This window comes from Malaya genurostris, chromosome 3 (assembly GCF_030247185.1).
Source record: "Malaya genurostris strain Urasoe2022 chromosome 3, Malgen_1.1, whole genome shotgun sequence".
NCBI lineage: Eukaryota > Metazoa > Arthropoda > Insecta > Diptera > Culicidae > Malaya > Malaya genurostris.
The window spans coordinates 153,283,724-153,306,362 of NC_080572.1; the positions used below are offsets into that span (position 1 = coordinate 153,283,724).

The 22,639-nt window shown below is 38.8% G+C and overlaps 1 protein-coding gene across 3 annotated transcripts in view; it reads right to left on the minus strand.

Moving 5' to 3' along the window:
* The window catches only part of LOC131435110 (unconventional myosin-XV), a 536,922-nt gene that overhangs the window by 457,211 nt on the left and 57,072 nt on the right, over positions 1-22,639 (minus strand). For all 3 annotated transcript variants that reach the window (XM_058602644.1, XM_058602646.1, XM_058602647.1), the window contains one exon: positions 12,891-13,070. In XM_058602644.1, the coding sequence (XP_058458627.1) occupies positions 12,891-13,016 (126 nt within the window). In that variant the 5' untranslated portion in view covers positions 13,017-13,070. The remainder of the gene's footprint in view (positions 1-12,890; positions 13,071-22,639) is intronic.

The window sequence follows — 22,639 nt, forward strand, 5'->3', positions numbered from 1 at the left end:
ACAGCTTGTAGATTCTTATTCAAAGTGGTTAGAAATTGAATGGATAAGGAAAGGCACGGATTGTGCAAAAGTAATAAAGAAATTGGTAGCTTATTTTGCTAGATTTGGTTTACCTGACGTTTTAGTGTCGGACGGGGGTCCACCATTCAACTCATTCTCTTTTACGACCTTTCTTGAAAAACAGGGAATGAAGGTTCTAAAGAGTCCCCCTTATAATCCATCTAGTAATGGACAAGCCGAAAGGCTAGTAAGGACAACAAAAGATGTACTGAAAAAGTTTTTACTAGAACCAGAATTGGTTGAAGTTGAGTTGGAGGATCAGATTAATTTATTTCTGATGAATTATAGAAATAATATTGAGACGAGTCACGGGCAATTTCCCAGTGCAGCAGCCTTAATTTTTCCAAAGAAATCTTTATCTAGTACAGACAGTAGACCAGTAGAGTAATAACTGATAACGATGATGACAGTGTATCGATATTCATCAACTATACAGAAGTAATTCTTACATTTACTTACATTGTAACTGCAGCAGCCCTAATTTTTTCCATAAAAATCTTTATCTTAGCTAGTACAGGCAGTAGAACAGTTGAGTCATTGTAATGCCCACGGCTGGCTATTTCAACATATTGCATCAGCCAGAAGAAACCGATCGAATTAATTGATTATGTACATAAACGACGCGATCGCAGTGAATTCACGTAGGTAGTTATAGGTGGTAGTTAGTCTACCAGATATATATATATATATATATATATATATATATATATATATATATATATATATATATATATATATATATATATATATATATATATATATATATATATATATATATATATATATATATATATATATATATATATATATATATATATATATATATATATATATATATATATAAGTATAGGTTTTTGTTAGCTACATAGGTTGGAATATAAAAAAGTCGGTTTTTGGTTTAAACGAGGCTTTTTTCTTAATTTTACTGTAGAGTAATGCTCCTTGGGCGACCGGGTAACACCGTAATCAAACTTGGACACCATTACTCAGGCCAAAAGCAGTAGTTAAGAAGAAAAATTAAGTTGTTCATTAATTAGGAGTTAGGTCAGGCACGAAGTTATGTGCTGTAGGGAAGATAGGGCAGTAAAGTTTAAAAATTATTAGAAGAAATAAAAGAAAAAAAAAAGAATTTGTGCGGTATATTAAAGTGGAAGAATTATTAGAAGAAAATAAAGAAAAAAAAGGGAATTTGTGCGTTCTATAAGTGCTTCGAAAAGAAATACCCCTCTCGCCGCTCGGGCAACGCACCAGAGAAAGAGTTTACTAAATCCAAAAAAGTCTTATAAACAACATTTGTTCATACCAAATATCCCAAATGATGAAGTAAACGAAAATAATTCGTTGAAAACTAACAAACAATCAAATGATTGGTTAGATAATCTGATAGAGGGTGATATAATATGGTACAAAAACCATAACGTAAACATACCTAACAAATGGATTAAAGCTGTATTCTTAAAACGTTTCTCTATTAATACACTTCAGATAGCGATTGGAAGCGTAAAGACCATGGCGCACCGCACACAACTTAGGAGCTGGAATCAGCCAAATTCGTTACCGAGACCAAACGTATTGGTAACACACAATACGCGAGAAGACGACCCAGGAGACGATACAACGCAAGCTGGATACAGCTGACAAAGTGAAAATATAAGTACTATTTCCGGCGCTTCCGGAATCGGAAATCGGAAACCAGAATAGCAGGAATCGATTTGTTTGGTTGTCTACTGACGATGGCTACCGATTGGAGTAGTTTTGAGGCCAGTTTGGATATTGTTTTACATTTTTTTGTCATGAATACGGCCTCCCCATAGTAGGGGCGCATTTTCCAAAATTACTCTCTGAGAGAGTTATAAGTTTTTGATCGTCAATATCTTTTGTTGTATCCAACGTATCAGCATAATTTTTGCTTCATGTCATCAGAAATATGATCGTAATTTTATTAACTTATCGTTTAAGTGTTTGAACTGAATAATTTCACTAGGATATTGTTTTCTTATGTCACCATTTAATTCTGTTATAAGTATATCACGTCACTATATACATTGACTGTGTATCTCACAACACTGTAAATCATGTACAATGCAGAAACGATATATACGGGGAAGAGAAACACCGAAGACCTCACACTTTTGGAAATAAGCGGACAGAAGAACAGTTGCAGCCGGGTACATAGCAAAACCACACCTAAAGCGTAATATTGGAAGTTGTTAGTCGTGGAAGCGCTGCTCAGTGAATTTGTCCGGAATTAAAGCCGGACTTCATTGTGTGTTCCAAGATGCACCAATTGGTTCCCCCCGAAATGGATTGTTTTATCTTTGGAATCCAATTGGAAAACACAATGAATTATTAGAATTATTTCGGATGAGTGCAGATCCTGTTGATCGTGACAATTTAAGGCACTTCTCAGTCCCACAGATCATCATTAAGAAGGATAAGTTTTTTTTATTGCCTACCAAAAGCATCATTCATCAAAATGGAAGTTGGACAAGTTTTGATGTAGAACACATCTTTATACTAGAAACATATTGATTTTTTTCAGTCGTAGACCACGCGGGTCTCTGCTGTATACGTCTCCATTCAACACGGTTCATGGCTGTTCGTCGCCAGCCTCGGTAGCTGCGAAGAGTCCGCAGCTCGTCCTCTATTTGATCGATCCATCTTGCCCGCTGCGCGCCTCTTCTTCTTATTGGTCGGATCATTATCGAGAATCATTTTAACCGGGTTGTTCTCCGACATTCTAACAACATGCCCGGCCCACCGTAACCGCCCGACTTTGGCCGTTTGGACGAGGGTTGGTCCTCCCAGCAACTGGTACAGTTCATGGTTCATTCGCCTTCTCCACGTACCGTCTTCCATCCGCACTCCGCCGAAGATAGTTCGCAACACCTTCCGTTCAAAAACACATAGTGCGCGTTGATCCTCCGCAAGCATTGTCCAGGACTCGTGCCCGTAGAGGATAATTAGCGCGATTTTAAATCCGGTTTTGATTGAAAGCTGATATTGTTTTTGATGTGGAACACATCTTTATTTTCTATATAGGGGTGCAAATTAGAAACTCAAGGAAAAATACACGTAGAAATGTGGTCAGGTTTTAAACACTTATAGCCCAGTATATTTTGTATCAATTATTAATATTATTACATTATTTGATAGGGAATATTTCTAAGACTTGATTTGAATGTATCAAACCACGTATTTTCATTTATAAATGATTGAAGTTTTGATTAGTAGCGAGCAGTGTCCTATTTTGTGTGCTAAAAATCTCCGACACATCGGATTTCCCTGCCATAGACGACGTTTTTGAAGGAGTAAGCGATATATCAATGGGAAAGTTTAATGTATAACATTTTTATTATGATACATTTATGAATATGATGAAGAAAACTACAAGGATCAGCCCCATGGGGTTGTTCCAGCCGTTGATGTGGAACAAGGCAACCAAAATTTCCAATGATTGACATTTTCAATTAATCGTCACACTTTTGCATCCGCAAATGCACAAGAGGCTGCTTAGATTGATCCTTATTAGGAATCAACACCGAACACGTGAACCCAGAATAGCTGTGTAGCAACAACCTACCTCTAGCAAGCTACGCATAAGACTGAAACGTTAGCTATAATTTCGCTTCTATTTGTAGATTCGCGTGCTTCCAACAGCTTTGCTTTTGCTTCGATTGACCAATCAGAGCGCTGCTTTCCCTTTGATATATCGCTTACTTCTTCAAAACAGTCGACTATGGCAGGGAAATCCGGTATGCCGGAGATTTTTTGCAGTCAAAATAGGACACTGCTAGCTATTAATCAACATTTCAATGATATAAAATTAAAAATACATGGCTATGAACATTCAAATCAATACGTAGAAATATTTCCAATCAAATGGTGACATAATATTAATAATTGATACAAAATTGACTGAGCTGTAATTGTTCAAAACCTGACCACAATTCTACGTGTATTTTTCTTGAGTTTCTAGTTTGCACCGCTATATAGAAAACAAAAATGTGTTATAGGTGGTAGTTAGTCTACCAGATATATATATATATATATATATATATATATATATATATATATATATATATATATATATATATATATATATATATATATATATATATATATATATATATATATATATATATATATATATATATATATAAGTATAGGTTTTTGTTAGCTACATAGGTTGGAATATAAAAAAGTCGGTTTTTGGTTTAAACGAGGCTTTTTTCTTAATTTTACTGTAGAGTAATGCTCCTTGGGCGACCGGGTAACACCGTAATCAAACTTGGACACCATTACTCAGGCCAAAAGCAGTAGTTAAGAAGAAAAATTAAGTTGTTCATTAATTAGGAGTTAGGTCAGGCACGAAGTTATGTGCTGTAGGGAAGATAGGGCAGTAAAGTTTAAAAATTATTAGAGGAAATAAAAGAAAAAAAAAAGAATTTGTGCGGTATATTAAAGTGGAAGAATTATTAGAAGAAAATAAAGAAAAAAAAAGGGAATTTGTGCGTTCTATAAGTGCTTCGAAAAGAAATACCCCTCTCGCCGCTCGGGCAACGCACCAGTGAAAGAGTTTTTTGTGTTAAGCCTAAGACAATCTTGGATTTACTAAATCCAAAAAAGTCTTATAAACAACATTTGTTCATACCAAATATCCCAAATGATGAAGTAAACGAAAATAATTCGTTGAAAACTAACAAACAATCAAATGATTGGTTAGATAATCTGATAGAGGGTGATATAATATGGTACAAAAACCATAACGTAAACATACCTAACAAATGGATTAAAGCTGTATTCTTAAAACGTTTCTCTATTAATACACTTCAGATAGCGATTGGAAGCGTAAAGACCATGGCGCACCGCACACAACTTAGGAGCTGGAATCAGCCAAATTCGTTACCGAGACCAAACGTATTGGTAACACACAATACGCGAGAAGACGACCCAGGAGACGATACAACGCAAGCTGGATACAGCTGACAAAGTGAAAATATAAGTACTATTTCCGGCGCTTCCGGAATCGGAAATCGGAAACCAGAATAGCAGGAATCGATTTGTTTGGTTGTCTACTGACGATGGCTACCGATTGGAGTAGTTTTGAGGCCAGTTTGGATATTGTTTTACATTTTTTTGTCATGAATACGGCCTCCCCATAGTAGGGGCGCATTTTCCAAAATTACTCTCTGAGAGAGTTATAAGTTTTTGATCGTCAATATCTTTTGTTGTATCCAACGTATCAGCATAATTTTTGCTTCATGTCATCAGAAATATGATCGTAATTTTATTAACTTATCGTTTAAGTGTTTGAACTGAATAATTTCACTAGGATATTGTTTTCTTATGTCACCATTTAATTCTGTTATAAGTATATCACGTCACTATATACATTGACTGTGTATCTCACAACACTGTAAATCATGTACAATGCAGAAACGATATATACGGGGAAGAGAAACACCGAAGACCTCACACTTTTGGAAATAAGCGGACAGAAGAACAGTTGCAGCCGGGTACATAGCAAAACCACACCTAAAGCGTAATATTGGAAGTTGTTAGTCGTGGAAGCGCTGCTCAGTGAATTTGTCCGGAATTAAAGCCGGACTTCATTGTGTGTTCCAAGATGCACCAATTGGTTCCCCCCGAAATGGATTGTTTTATCTTTGGAATCCAATTGGAAAACACAATGAATTATTAGAATTATTTCGGATGAGTGCAGATCCTGTTGATCGTGACAATTTAAGGCACTTCTCAGTCCCACAGATCATCATTAAGAAGGATAAGTTTTTTTTATTGCCTACCAAAAGCATCATTCATCAAAATGGAAGTTGGACAAGTTTTGATGTAGAACACATCTTTATACTAGAAACATATTGATTTTTTTCAGTCGTAGACCACGCGGGTCTCTGCTGTATACGTCTCCATTCAACACGGTTCATGGCTGTTCGTCGCCAGCCTCGGTAGCTGCGAAGAGTCCGCAGCTCGTCCTCTATTTGATCGATCCATCTTGCCCGCTGCGCGCCTCTTCTTCTTATTGGTCGGATCATTATCGAGAATCATTTTAACCGGGTTGTTCTCCGACATTCTAACAACATGCCCGGCCCACCGTAACCGCCCGACTTTGGCCGTTTGGACGAGGGTTGGTCCTCCCAGCAACTGGTACAGTTCATGGTTCATTCGCCTTCTCCACGTACCGTCTTCCATCCGCACTCCGCCGAAGATAGTTCGCAACACCTTCCGTTCAAAAACACATAGTGCGCGTTGATCCTCCGCAAGCATTGTCCAGGACTCGTGCCCGTAGAGGATAATTAGCGCGATTTTAAATCCGGTTTTGATTGAAAGCTGATATTGTTTTTGATGTGGAACACATCTTTATTTTCTATATAGGGGTGCAAATTAGAAACTCAAGGAAAAATACACGTAGAAATGTGGTCAGGTTTTAAACACTTATAGCCCAGTATATTTTGTATCAATTATTAATATTATTACATTATTTGATAGGGAATATTTCTAAGACTTGATTTGAATGTATCAAACCACGTATTTTCATTTATAAATGATTGAAGTTTTGATTAGTAGCGAGCAGTGTCCTATTTTGTGTGCTAAAAATCTCCGACACATCGGATTTCCCTGCCATAGACGACGTTTTTGAAGGAGTAAGCGATATATCAATGGGAAAGTTTAATGTATAACATTTTTATTATGATACATTTATGAATATGATGAAGAAAACTACAAGGATCAGCCCCATGGGGTTGTTCCAGCCGTTGATGTGGAACAAGGCAACCAAAATTTCCAATGATTGACATTTTCAATTAATCGTCACACTTTTGCATCCGCAAATGCACAAGAGGCTGCTTAGATTGATCCTTATTAGGAATCAACACCGAACACGTGAACCCAGAATAGCTGTGTAGCAACAACCTACCTCTAGCAAGCTACGCATAAGACTGAAACGTTAGCTATAATTTCGCTTCTATTTGTAGATTCGCGTGCTTCCAACAGCTTTGCTTTTGCTTCGATTGACCAATCAGAGCGCTGCTTTCCCTTTGATATATCGCTTACTTCTTCAAAACAGTCGACTATGGCAGGGAAATCCGGTATGCCGGAGATTTTTTGCAGTCAAAATAGGACACTGCTAGCTATTAATCAACATTTCAATGATATAAAATTAAAAATACATGGCTATGAACATTCAAATCAATACGTAGAAATATTTCCAATCAAATGGTGACATAATATTAATAATTAATACAAAATTGACTGAGCTGTAATTGTTCAAAACCTGACCACAATTCTACGTGTATTTTTCTTGAGTTTCTAGTTTGCACCGCTATATAGAAAACAAAAATGTGTTATAGGTGGTAGTTAGTCTACCAGATATATATATATATATATATATATATATATATATATATATATATATATATATATATATATATATATATATATATATATATATATATATATATATATATATATATAAGTATAGGTTTTTGTTAGCTACATAGGTTGGAATATAAAAAAGTCGGTTTTTGGTTTAAACGAGGCTTTTTTCTTAATTTTACTGTAGAGTAATGCTCCTTGGGCGACCGGGTAACACCGTAATCAAACTTGGACACCATTACTCAGGCCAAAAGCAGTAGTTAAGAAGAAAAATTAAGTTGTTCATTAATTAGGAGTTAGGTCAGGCACGAAGTTATGTGCTGTAGGGAAGATAGGGCAGTAAAGTTTAAAAATTATTAGAGGAAATAAAAGAAAAAAAAAAGAATTTGTGCGGTATATTAAAGTGGAAGAATTATTAGAAGAAAATAAAGAAAAAAAAAGGGAATTTGTGCGTTCTATAAGTGCTTCGAAAAGAAATACCCCTCTCGCCGCTCGGGCAACGCACCAGTGAAAGAGTTTTTTGTGTTAAGCCTAAGACAATCTTGGATTTACTAAATCCAAAAAAGTCTTATAAACAACATTTGTTCATACCAAATATCCCAAATGATGAAGTAAACGAAAATAATTCGTTGAAAACTAACAAACAATCAAATGATTGGTTAGATAATCTGATAGAGGGTGATATAATATGGTACAAAAACCATAACGTAAACATACCTAACAAATGGATTAAAGCTGTATTCTTAAAACGTTTCTCTATTAATACACTTCAGATAGCGATTGGAAGCGTAAAGACCATGGCGCACCGCACACAACTTAGGAGCTGGAATCAGCCAAATTCGTTACCGAGACCAAACGTATTGGTAACACACAATACGCGAGAAGACGACCCAGGAGACGATACAACGCAAGCTGGATACAGCTGACAAAGTGAAAATATAAGTACTATTTCCGGCGCTTCCGGAATCGGAAATCGGAAACCAGAATAGCAGGAATCGATTTGTTTGGTTGTCTACTGACGATGGCTACCGATTGGAGTAGTTTTGAGGCCAGTTTGGATATTGTTTTACATTTTTTTGTCATGAATACGGCCTCCCCATAGTAGGGGCGCATTTTCCAAAATTACTCTCTGAGAGAGTTATAAGTTTTTGATCGTCAATATCTTTTGTTGTATCCAACGTATCAGCATAATTTTTGCTTCATGTCATCAGAAATATGATCGTAATTTTATTAACTTATCGTTTAAGTGTTTGAACTGAATAATTTCACTAGGATATTGTTTTCTTATGTCACCTTTTAATTCTGTTATAAGTATATCACGTCACTATATACATTGACTGTGTATCTCACAACACTGTAAATCATGTACAATGCAGAAACGATATATACGGGGAAGAGAAACACCGAAGACCTCACACTTTTGGAAATAAGCGGACAGAAGAACAGTTGCAGCCGGGTACATAGCAAAACCACACCTAAAGCGTAATATTGGAAGTTGTTAGTCGTGGAAGCGCTGCTCAGTGAATTTGTCCGGAATTAAAGCCGGACTTCATTGTGTGTTCCAAGATGCACCAATTGGTTCCCCCCGAAATGGATTGTTTTATCTTTGGAATCCAATTGGAAAACACAATGAATTATTAGAATTATTTCGGATGAGTGCAGATCCTGTTGATCGTGACAATTTAAGGCACTTCTCAGTCCCACAGATCATCATTAAGAAGGATAAGTTTTTTTTATTGCCTACCAAAAGCATCATTCATCAAAATGGAAGTTGGACAAGTTTTGATGTAGAACACATCTTTATACTAGAAACATATTGATTTTTTTCAGTCGTAGACCACGCGGGTCTCTGCTGTATACGTCTCCATTCAACACGGTTCATGGCTGTTCGTCGCCAGCCTCGGTAGCTGCGAAGAGTCCGCAGCTCGTCCTCTATTTGATCGATCCATCTTGCCCGCTGCGCGCCTCTTCTTCTTATTGGTCGGATCATTATCGAGAATCATTTTAACCGGGTTGTTCTCCGACATTCTAACAACATGCCCGGCCCACCGTAACCGCCCGACTTTGGCCGTTTGGACGAGGGTTGGTCCTCCCAGCAACTGGTACAGTTCATGGTTCATTCGCCTTCTCCACGTACCGTCTTCCATCCGCACTCCGCCGAAGATAGTTCGCAACACCTTCCGTTCAAAAACACATAGTGCGCGTTGATCCTCCGCAAGCATTGTCCAGGACTCGTGCCCGTAGAGGATAATTAGCGCGATTTTAAATCCGGTTTTGATTGAAAGCTGATATTGTTTTTGATGTGGAACACATCTTTATTTTCTATATAGGGGTGCAAATTAGAAACTCAAGGAAAAATACACGTAGAAATGTGGTCAGGTTTTAAACACTTATAGCCCAGTATATTTTGTATCAATTATTAATATTATTACATTATTTGATAGGGAATATTTCTAAGACTTGATTTGAATGTATCAAACCACGTATTTTCATTTATAAATGATTGAAGTTTTGATTAGTAGCGAGCAGTGTCCTATTTTGTGTGCTAAAAATCTCCGACACATCGGATTTCCCTGCCATAGACGACGTTTTTGAAGGAGTAAGCGATATATCAATGGGAAAGTTTAATGTATAACATTTTTATTATGATACATTTATGAATATGATGAAGAAAACTACAAGGATCAGCCCCATGGGGTTGTTCCAGCCGTTGATGTGGAACAAGGCAACCAAAATTTCCAATGATTGACATTTTCAATTAATCGTCACACTTTTGCATCCGCAAATGCACAAGAGGCTGCTTAGATTGATCCTTATTAGGAATCAACACCGAACACGTGAACCCAGAATAGCTGTGTAGCAACAACCTACCTCTAGCAAGCTACGCATAAGACTGAAACGTTAGCTATAATTTCGCTTCTATTTGTAGATTCGCGTGCTTCCAACAGCTTTGCTTTTGCTTCGATTGACCAATCAGAGCGCTGCTTTCCCTTTGATATATCGCTTACTTCTTCAAAACAGTCGACTATGGCAGGGAAATCCGGTATGCCGGAGATTTTTTGCAGTCAAAATAGGACACTGCTAGCTATTAATCAACATTTCAATGATATAAAATTAAAAATACATGGCTATGAACATTCAAATCAATACGTAGAAATATTTCCAATCAAATGGTGACATAATATTAATAATTGATACAAAATTGACTGAGCTGTAATTGTTCAAAACCTGACCACAATTCTACGTGTATTTTTCTTGAGTTTCTAGTTTGCACCGCTATATAGAAAACAAAAATGTGTTCCACATTAATAAATACAGTTAAAAGCTGTCATTAGTTTTTGAGTTATCAAGTAGTTCGGATTGCTTTTTGGTTGCAGCTGAGAAATTCCTGGTTCACCTCATCTTCCTGGCTCCTGGAAAGTTTGTCGACCTTTCTGGACAGTTTGGGTTCATTGGCCGTTCATTCGTGTTGCTAAATGGTGAGTTAGCTTCTTATTGGCAAACAGTGATAGACTTGACAGAAAGCATCGATCTGATTTCGATGTAAAAGTGAAACTGTTGGAAGCACGCAAATCTATAAATATAAGCGAAATTATAGCTAACGTTTCAGTCCTACGTGTTGCATGCCAGAGGTAGGGTTTTGCTAGACAGCAAGACAAGAAGCGCCATAAAACGATTTGAAGCTTTACTTGGTATGCTCTGATCTTGTGTGATGCGAGTTCGGATGAAATTCCATGTTATGTCGTTTTCGCCTCAGAAATTTGCAACTACCCCAAGGTCAGTTTTGAGTGCTTAAGGTAGCGCTTCGCCGTGGTCACGGGAGTTCGCTGCCTATCCCGGGGTTTCACGCACTTTACCCAAAATTGTGAGAAAACGGGGAAGAAAACGGAAATTCCAAGAACATACGATTCTAGATAATTAATTTTTCTATCGATTCGTATATAAATTGTGCCTGATAAACATATTTATCGAAAGATTTCGTGCGAGTTATAAAAATAAATGAGTTTTTCCTTATTCTTTCGCACGCACACAATGTCAACGCATGCATGGTTTAACAAAACTCGCACGAAATCTCGCGAAAGAAAAGCTTTCTAACTAATATTTTTCGCCAAATGCATAGTAAAATCATTTACCTACAATCGTATGTTTTTGATTTTTCGTGAATCGGGTTAGTATTGGAGAAATTTGCAATTTAGAGTGAAATTTCGGCGACAAAGCAAGAGGAAGTTGTGAGTTGTCTCGCTTCGACTTGACCACGGCGAAGCGCTACCTTAAGAGTAATTCCTTATTTTATATTTAATATGATGAACTCGATTAATAATGAGAAAAAGTTTATCGCTTCAACCGAAATCGCAGAATGGTAGACAAACTGAACGCTATAAAAAATCTGCTTGCATACAAAACTTGAACACAAGCTTGGCGAAGAGAAGATTAATATCGAAATCCGTATCGCAAGTATGTACAAAAATATAATTGCATACATTTGGGATATTGATGTAATCAGGTCGGCTATAAAACAAATACAAATCAAGACAAATAGAGTCTATATTTTGGGTTCGCGTGTTTGGTTTTGGTACCTAATAAAGATCAATCTAAGCAGACTCTCGTGCAGTTGCGGACTCAAAAGTGTGACGATTGATTGAATTGTTTGATTGAAAATGTCGATCAATAGAAATTTTGGTTGCCTCGTTCCACATCAATGGCTCGAACAACCCCATGGGGCTGATCCTTGTAGTTTTTTCAAGAAACCCGCCTTTTGTTTCGCCGCTTTTAGTGACGGTATCAAATTTTTAACAAACTTTTATCCTATAATACCGGAACTCGACGAACTGACTCGAATGGTAAATGACACTCAGCCCTCAGGACCTCGGTTCAAAAATCGGTTTTCACAGTGATTGCATAGCCTTTCTATAAGAGAAAACCAATTTTCAAATCTACTTCAATTGATATGTAGCTTGAAATAAAATATCACATACGACGAGAGAGACACTTATGTGCATTGTAACAACTATTCAGAAATTTTATTAAAAGCTGCAATTTAAAACCCAGACAAAATTTGCGAGTTAGGATCATATACTGATTTTTTTGGACCGAAAAAACTTATCCGATTCATTTCAAATTTTGTGTAGGCAATTCTTTGAGGTGCTTAATCATCTGAGTATTACCGCTTTACGAAATTAGACATGAGCATTTCATAGATTTTTTTTATATCGTTTAAGTTCATTTCTTAGATTTTGTTGTTTTTTTTATACTTTTCGGTGAGAAATAAATACACCCTATATTGTATTTATTTCTCACCGAAAAGTATCAAAAAACAACAAAATTTAGCGAAGTTGTGATGACTAAATAGAAGACAATGAGCATTTCTTATTGGCATCCTAATGCACTGCTTTTCTATGTAAAAATTTAGAATAATATACCCTATGTTTCAAATTTACCTTTCCATTGATGAGAGCTTGAACAATGATAACTTGGGCTGCACGATGTACTTCAAGAATTTCTCCAGGTATTGGGTGACCCATGCCAGGATCAAACCACACTAAATCTCCAGCAGACCAATCCATTTTGAGCAATCATATACATATAAATACAGATAATATTACATATATCATTCAGTCCTGAAAATAATAAAAGAGAGACATGGTCATGTTATCGAGGATTACTAAAGAAAGAATTAGTCATAGCTAGAAAAGTTTCACAAAATCAAGAGAGCTGAAAGCTCTTTCAATATTAAAAAGCTAACAAACAACCTTCCATCTAGAATTTTCCACTATTAATATTATTTAATAGTGCTCTCTTTTGTGCTTCTATAACATATGTTTTTCGTGTCCGAGCATTATTCCTTACGAGTCGGAAAGAGAAATGTTTTCTAGGGGTAAAGTAGGATATTGCACAGCGTCCAGTGTACGTGTAACCGTACTTTACCCGAATGAGTGAAAACTCTGATAAATCCTTTTTTATTCTTTTATCATAGCAGGGGAAGCCCACTGGAGTTAGTTCCTGTCAAACCTGCTCTCCAGTAGGCATAAAACCTAATCTTTTGCATCAACAGATTCCAATTATCAAAACGGTACATCTTCCTTAAATCTAGTGCTTCTACAGTAACTAAAACTATATAGAAAATCACCTGAGGAACGATTTGTTGTTAACATTACATAAAAAAAAGTACGGGTGTGTAATGTCAGAGACATAACTGGATGTCGTGAATACGAATAAAACTGACACACTTTCTTTATACTTCCGAATTCGAATTGGTAGTTGATAGATTGTGTGAATTGTGCAACTTTCTCCTTTTTCACTACTAGAATTTCAAACGATGCGCCTAGACTAAATTACAGATTAGTTACATTAATCATTATGAAACGCAAATAAATATAATGAAATAACTAGATAGTTCTTTATAATAAAAATGGGCCGTATAGAGTACAGTAAAGCAAAATTTCGCATAATTCTTTGAGAGTATAATTATAGTTCTAAAAAGAACCGAATAGAATTCTAGAATAAGGAACTGGGCCTGAGTTAAAGAACTAAATTTAGAATTAAGAACAGAAGTTCTGCTTTCTTTGACGACTGCTTAACCTGACGATTGAAGTCCAAATGAGAGCACCACCTGAGCGTTTGAGGTTTGGCACCACGCTAAAGGTCTGCTCTCATTATTGACGACCACTGCTCCCGACAATTGAAGTCCAAATGAAAGCACGTCTGCTTGCATCCAACGCACAAGAAGAAATGATCGAATTTCGACCACTGTTCCCCTTTTATACGCAGTCAGTTGAAGATATGTGCCTGACTACCTCAAAATCGTCGTCCTTGCGCGAAAAAGCCAAGCAAAAGTAAAGAATTTTCCGCGTTGTTTTCAAAATTTGAGAAAACTTAATATTTGAGTTGTTTGTGGTTATCTCACACTGTTCAAAATATTATTCTAAATTCCTGATCATATTTTTGATGAAATGGTGAAAGAATTATGTTGCAGCCTTTAATACAAGTCGAGATATTCACGATTAAGTTCTGCCCATTCTTCCACATGGCTAATTTTGAATAGGCACCCCATAGTAAAGTAAGTCGTATTCACGACAAAATGGGTTGTATAGAGGTACAGTAAAGTAAATTCCGCATAATTCTTTAGGAGTATTATTATGGTTTTAAGAACAACCGAATAGAAGTCTGGAATAGAGAACTGGACCCTGAGTTCAAGACCTAAATTTAGATCCAATAACAGACTCAGAATCCAGTTTCAGTCGCTGCTGGTTCTCGCCTTGGTGGCCAGCAAGCGAATGAGAGATGCGACCTGAGCGTTTGAGGTTTTTATTAACCACGCAGAAGGTGCATTCTCTGTCGCTGCTGGTTGATGATTCCACTCCCACGACGCCTGCTTCCATCAAACGCAAGAAAAGAAATGATCGATTTTCGCATTTTTTTTTGCATAAATATCTGTTTATTAATCTTATTTTTGTGTATTACATCAACATTTTACAGTACAAGTGTTTTGACCCTTTGGCCTTTCATCTTTGTTGTTCATACGATTCGTTATTAATATTAGGTGTTTTAGTTACTCTTGTTTTACATAGTAATGTTTAATCATAATATTTATTTTAATTATTTATAAAATGTCTACCTACTTATAACTATCCCTAACCTAATACGTACAAATTTTGAATTATTTGTATTTCAGAGATTGAGCACCTCTTTTCAAATTTCGTGCAGTATTGTACGAATTTTTGTTCTAGTATATCCAGTGAGGCAATCTCATGTACTTCACTAGTCCTTGTCCAAGGGGGTAGATTTAGAATCATCTTTAAGATCTTACTTTGAATGCGTTGAAGCCTAAGTTTGTGTGTTCGTGCACAACCCCGCCAAACAGGGACTGCGTATTCAATTGCGGGGTACATGATTTGTTTATAGACAGCCATCTGATTCTTCAGGCATAGTTTAGATGTTCTACAAATCAGCGGATACAGAGACCTAATGAGTATGCTGCATTTTTGAACGATTTTGTCAACATGTGATCTGAATATCAGATGTCTGTCAAAGGTGAGTCCTAGATAGATAACTTCATCGGACCATTGAATGACCTCATCACCGAATCGTATTCTGCATTCGTCTGATGGAACAAGTTTTGGAGATCTTGAATGTGGAAACAAGATGACCTGAGTTTTTGCTGCATTGATCACAATTTTCCAGCTTGTAAAATATTCCGTTAAAGCATCCAGACCTGTCTGTAGTTTATTTTTCAGAGTATTAATGACACGACCTTTGTAAAGAATGGCAGTATCATCAGCAAATTGTGACAGAACACCACCACCTGGAAGAGGTGGGATGTCTGATGTGAAAATGTTGTATAGAATGGGACCTAGGATACTTCCCTGGGGTACACCAGCAGGAATAGTAAATCTTTCTGAAAGTGCATTATTCAGAGAAACCTGGAATGCTCTATCTGCAAGATAGTTTTTGATAATTTTAATAATATACATGGGAAAATTATACCGATGCAGTTTGAACACCAGTCCATCGTGCCACACATTATCGAATGCCTTTTCAATATCCAATATTGCCATGGCAGTCGTTTTGGACACTGATTTGTTTTGCTGGATGACGTTGTTAACCCTTGTGAGTTGGTGGATGGTGGATCTTCCTTTCCGGAACCCAAACTGTTCTTCCAGAAATATATCCTGTTCATCTGCGAAAGCAAGAATTCGCCTTTGTATTGACTTTTCAAACAGCTTGGATAGGGCAGAGAGTAAGCTGATGGGCCGATAGCTCTTGGAAAAGGAAGGATCTTTCCCCGGTTTCAAAACTGGGATAACTTTAGCTAACTTCCACATTGAAGGGAAGTAACCAAGCTCCCAGCACCTGTTAAAAATTTTAGCTAAGAAGACAAATGAGCGAATACTCAAATGTTTCAGCTCAATGTTGAATGTGTTGTCGAAACCGGGGGCCTTCATATTTTTGGATTTTTTCACAAAAGCCATCAGCTCATTCGCAGTGACTCTACTTTCCTCAGGAACCAAGCGGTCTGATTGGTCAACCTCAGCTACGCTATCAGCAACGGCTCTTTCATATGGACTAACAATGTTGAGTCCTAAATTGTGAGAACACACAAACTGCTGGCCTAGCGCATTTGCCTTCTCTACTGGTGTGATTAAAGGTATTCCTTCAGCTGCGTCCTGGGGTGACATCAGAGGAGGAATAGGCTTCGGTTTTTTCTTAAGCACCTTCGTTAAGGACCAGAAGGGCTTTGAATGTGGGAGAATTTCTCGAAGCTTTTGCTGGAAGTTCCTGTTGCGAAGCTCAGATATCCTTTCCTGGATTATCCTAGTTAAGTTGTTATAAGTAGTCTTCCTATCTAGAATGCCAGTTCGTTGATACTGCCTCCGGTAGATATTCCGAAGTCGGATGAGTTTCTTGGTGACACTGTCGATTTGAAGAGAGGAACTCGGCATATGTTGTACTGGAACCGTCCTATCACGAGCGACTGTGATTGAATGCTGGAAGGAAGATAGGGCCGCATCGATTTCCATCGGGGAATCAAGTGGCAAATCGATATTAATAAGTTGGTCGGCGATTTGTTGAAATTGGACCCAATCGGTGCGATAATAGTTCCTCCGTGGTTGAATAGGCACTGTTTCTGGTAAAGATCCCAACGTCAATATTACTGGAAAGTGGTCAGAAGAGAGTTCGTAGAAGACAACCGGAGAGCTGTCTATGGCGATGTTGCTGATGAATATATTCAAAATGGAATGAACTCCCGATCTGGAAAGTCGCGTTGGTTGATCCGGAGCGAAGATGTTGTATTGTTCAGCTTCGTAATCTTCGGCAAGTACGAATCCGTTTCGATTCTGTCTTCTGTTTCCCCACAGCTCATGCCGTGCGTTCAGGTCCCCAGCAATGATGAATTTGTTCTGTCGTCGGGTGAGCATAGCCAGATCTCGCTTCAATGATGCACACGTACCATCTCGAAGATTTGTTTGTTTGGGGCAGTACGCTGCAATGATGATGATGGGTCCCATCGTCGTTGTAATCTCAATTCCGATGGCTTCTATAAGTTGCAATTTAAAGGCTGACAGAAGCCTGTGCTGAATGGATCGTTTAACGGCAATGGCAACTCCCCCTCCTCTGGTAGTTGTCCTTTTTTTTTTTTTTATTCAACAATATAATATAATTTTTTAGGCACACTGCTTAAGCTCTAAGATGCCGGCTTTTTCTAATTTTAGTTAACGACTAACATAAAACTGTAATATTGGTGTTGAAATTGTCTATTCTCGAGAATCCAGCCTACAGCTGGCAATCCGCAGTGGTTGATGAACTGAATATAGCGTGTGTCTTCCGGATGACGTTGGTAAATATTTATGCTGGCCGCATCCTTTGGTCCGTATGGGTCCGCGGAAAACACCCCCAGGCTACGAAGACCCGGCGGGTGGCCCGCATGCTGATCATCGATTGGAGCGGTCTTCCATTGGGGTTGATTGTTATGTTACGGAAGAGAATAAAAGAAACATATACTAGTAAATATTGTAGAAAAACGGGGTAAAAAGGGGATATGGGAACGAAATGCCTAGAAAACGACAGAGATCTAATTAGTTGACAACGAGATGGTGAAGAGACGGGGAAAGGGAGAACAGAAAAGTTAGTGACAACAAAAAGATCTAGTTAGTTCCAATGAAGATGGTGGACAGGACGAGGGGTCGATAGAATCGGGCGGATGTTAGTGTCGAACCTGCAGTTGGAGATTATTCTTAGCCATAGTTAAAATATCGTCGAGGAATGGGAGGAACTTTCTCTGCAAGATATAATAGATTACACTTGTATACGAATGTGTTTAAGGAATTGGTATATGAGAAGCATGTATGAACTATCCCGACTCGCCAACACATCCCGAACCGGAACCTCAGGCGGTCTACCTCGGGCCCTAAGGGATTCCAGTAGCTTCGACCTGGCGTCACGATACTCTACGCACGACCACACGACATGCTCGATGTCCTGGTAACCGTCGCCACAGGTGCAGAGATTGCTCTCCACGAGCCCAATACGCCGGAGATGTGCGTTGAATGTATAATGATTTGACATGAGCCGCGACATAACACGAATGAAATCGCGACTCACGTTCATCCCCTTGAACCAAGGTTTCGTCGATACCTTAGGGATAATGGCGTGTAGCCATCGTCCCAGTTCGTCATTCGTCCATGAAGTTTGCCAACTTTCGAGAGTTTTCTGACGAGAAATGCTGAAAAATTCATTGAAGCAGATTGGTCTTTCATAAATATCACCTTCTAATGCGCCCACTTTAGCCAATGAGTCTGCCTTTTCATTGCCCGGAATGGAACAATGCGAAGGGACCCAGACTAACGATATTAAATAAGACCGTTCAGATAAAGTTCTCAAATGTTCCCGTATTTTCCCCAGGAAATATGGGGGATACTTTCCTGGCTTCATTGCCCGGAGAGCTTCTATTGAGCTTAGACTGTCCGTGACAATGAAGTAATGGTCTTTGGGCAAGGTTTCAATGATCTCGAGGGTGTACTGAATGGCAGCTAATTCTGCGACGTAAACTGAAGCCGGATCACTGAGTTTGTACGAAGCGGTGATGTTCTGATTGAAGATACCGAAGCCTGTGGACTCGTTGATGTTCGATCCGTCAGTGTAAAACACTTTTTCACAGTTGACTGTTCTTAGTTTATTATAAAAAATATTAGGGGCCACTTGAGGGCGTATGTGATCCGGAATTCCACGAATCTCTTCTCTCATGGATGTGTCGAAAAACACAGTAGAATCAGAAGTATCCAGGAAATGAGCACGGTTGGAAACAATCGAAGAAGGATTAATATTCTGAGCCATGTAATCAAAATACAAGGACATGAAACGGGTTTGAGAATTAAGCTCAACTAACCTTTCGAAGTTTTCAATCACCATCGGATTCAAGATATCGCATCGGATAAGCAATCGGTATAAGAGATCCCAGAATCGATTTTTCAACGGTAAGACGCCCGCGAGCACTTCGAGACTCATCGTATGAGTCGATTGCATGCAACCTAGGGCAATACGCAAACAACGATACTGAATTCTTTCCAGTTTAATGAAATGGGTGTTCGCGGCGGATCGGAAGCAGAAGCATCCATATTCCATTACGGACAATATCGTTGTTTGGTAAAGCCTGATCAAGTCTCCTGGGTGGGCACCCCACCAAGTTCCGGTTATTGTGCGAAGAAAATTGATTCTCTGCTGGCATTTTTGTTTCAGATACCTAATGTGACATCCCCAGGTGCCTTTGGAGTCGAACCAGACCCCGAGATATTTGAATGTGAAGACCTGAGCTATGTTTTCACCCCCTAGTTGAAGCTGTAGTTGTGCTGGTTCTCGCTTCCTTGAAAATACAACCAACTCAGTTTTCTCCGTAGAGAACTCGATACCCATTTGAAGAGCCCATATGGATAAGTTGGCAAGAGTATCTTGTAACGGCCCTTGCAGATCGCCAGCTTTGGGTCCTATAATGGACACAACGCTGTCGTCGGCAAGTTGTCTTAGCGTGCAAGATGTATTGATACATTTATCGATGTCGTTTACGTAAAAGTTGTATAAAAGGGGGCTTAAGCATGAGCCCTGAGGAAGACCCATGTAACTGAATCGTATTGTCGACAAATCACCATGCGCGAAATACATGTATTTCTCGGACAATAGATTGTACAAAAAGTTATTCAAAATTGGTGAAAGACCATGCTTATGCAACTTCTCAGATAGGATATTTATGGAAACTGAGTCAAAAGCCCCCTTGATGTCTAGGAAAACTGATGCCATTTGTTCCTTACGAGCAAATGCCATTTGAATTTCGGTTGAGAGCAACGCAAGACAATCGTTCGTTCCTTTTCCTCTGCGGAAACCAAATTGTGTATCTGAAAGTAAGCCATTAGTCTCGACCCAATTGTCTAGACGAAACAGAATCATTTTTTCGAACAATTTCCGGATACAGGAAAGCATGGCAATCGGCCGATACGAATTGTGATCGGAGGCTGGTTTCCCTGGTTTTTGAATGGCAATAACTCTTACTTGTCTCCAGTCATGTGGGACAATATTATCCTCAAGAAGCCTTTTGAATAAATTCAATAAGCGCCTTTTGGCAGAGTCAGGTAAATTTTTCAACAAGTTGAATTTGATTTTGTCTAACCCCGGAGATTTATTGTTACACGATAAAAGCGCAAGTGAGAACTCTACCATCGAAAACGGTATTTCGTTTGCATTTGACGTCGCGGCGCGGGAGATCCTCTGGTCCGGAGCAGAGTCTGGGCATACTTTTTTAGCGAAATCGAATATCCAGCGGTTAGAATATTCCTCGCTTTCGTTTGTGGTGTTTTTGTTGCGCATTCGTCGGGCTGTGTTCCAAAGAGTGCTCATCGATGTTTCTTTTGTTAATCCGTCAACAAACCGACGCCAGTAACCGCGTTTTTTTGCTTTAATTAAGTTCTTCATTTGCGTGTCTAACGTTGCGTAATTACGATAATTATCAGGTGTTCCATTGGCTCTAAACTGTTTGAACGCGGAGGCTCTATCAGCGTTCAGTGATGAGCACTCTTTGTCCCACCACGGATTGGGAGGACGGATGTTAGTTTTCGCGCCAGGTACACGTTTCGTCTGAGCTTGAATCGCAGTATCGAGAATCAAGCCAGCCATAAACGTGTACTCTTCCTCCGGAGGAAGTTCTTGTGTTGTTTTGAGTTTCTCAGATATCGAATTTGCGTAGTCTTTCCAATCAATATTTCGTGTGAGATCATACGAAACATTGATTGTCTCCGATGGTCTTAATCCGCAGGTGATTGAGATTACGATAGGTAGATGATCGCTACCGTGGGGATCAGGGATCACCTTCCACTTGCAATCTAACCGTAGCGATGTCGAGCAGAGGGATAAATCCAGCGCACTTGGTCTTGCTGGTGGTGCAGGAATCCGTGTCATTTCTCCCGTATTCAAGAGTGTCATATTGAAGTTGTCGCAAATATCATGGATCATAGTTGATCTGTTATCATCGTGAAGACAGCCCCATCCCGTACCGTGTGAGTTAAAGTCTCCTAAAACCAACGTCGGTGCAGGAAGGAGCTCTACGATATCACTGAGCCGCCGATGCCCAACCGAGGCTCTTGGGGGAATGTAGATGGAAGCAATGCAAAGGTCCTTGCCTTTTACTGTTATTTGACATGCGACAACTTCAATGCCTGGTATCGATGGGAGGTTAATTCGATAGAAAGAATAGCACTTTTTGATCCCCAAAAGTACTCCTCCATAGGGATCATCTCGATCCAGACGAATAATGTTAAAATCGTGGAAGTTTAGGGGTACATCAGAAGTTAGCCAAGTTTCGCACAATGCAAATGCGTCACATTTCAGATTATTCACTAGAATTTTGAAAGGATCTATTTTCGGGGTGATACTTCTACAATTCCACTGTAAAACAGTGATTGAATCCTTAACCTCAAAGGGTGACTTAGCCATCGAAGGATACGATCGCTGAAAGAAGGGGCCAATTTGCAGTCATCTGCTTCAAATATGTTTTCACTGTAGGCATGAATGCAATTAAAATGCTTTTAAGAGGGTCAGATATGTTGAAATTTTTGAAAATCCAGTCCACAATATCTGAGAACTTGATAAGTCCAGCACTGAGTTGGTTCTCAGATAGATTTTCGTGGACGCTTGGGGGGTTTGATGTCCCAGGAAGTGGTGGGAATTCTTTCGTAGAATTTAGATTTCCTAGACCAGGAGCATTTTGCTTCGGTTTTGCTTTAGCACCACTTCCTCTAGCTGTAACTTTTAGAGGCCCTTCTGAGGATATCTTCGAACCCTTACTAGGAAGCTTGTGGGAGGATATATTTCTTCTCTTTCTATAGCTTTGAGGGACAGCAGAAGATGTACCTTCCAAAGGGTCGTCATAATCACTCTCGTCATTTGACAAGCAGGCATATGGGTTCGTTATTTGTTTGGGGGGAGTGGCACTCTTCAGCATATCGGCGAAAGAGCGTTTAGAATGTTCTTTCATAGAACGCTTCATTCTGTCACCGCGAAGTCTATACGCGGACATGCCGAGAGGTCATGCGGACCCTCCTTACAATAGAGGCACTTTTCAGTATCCTTACCGCAAGAGCCATCCGCATGTCCTCCCCCACAGTTGGCGCACCGGGGCTTATTGCAGCAATGAGAAGCTGTATGC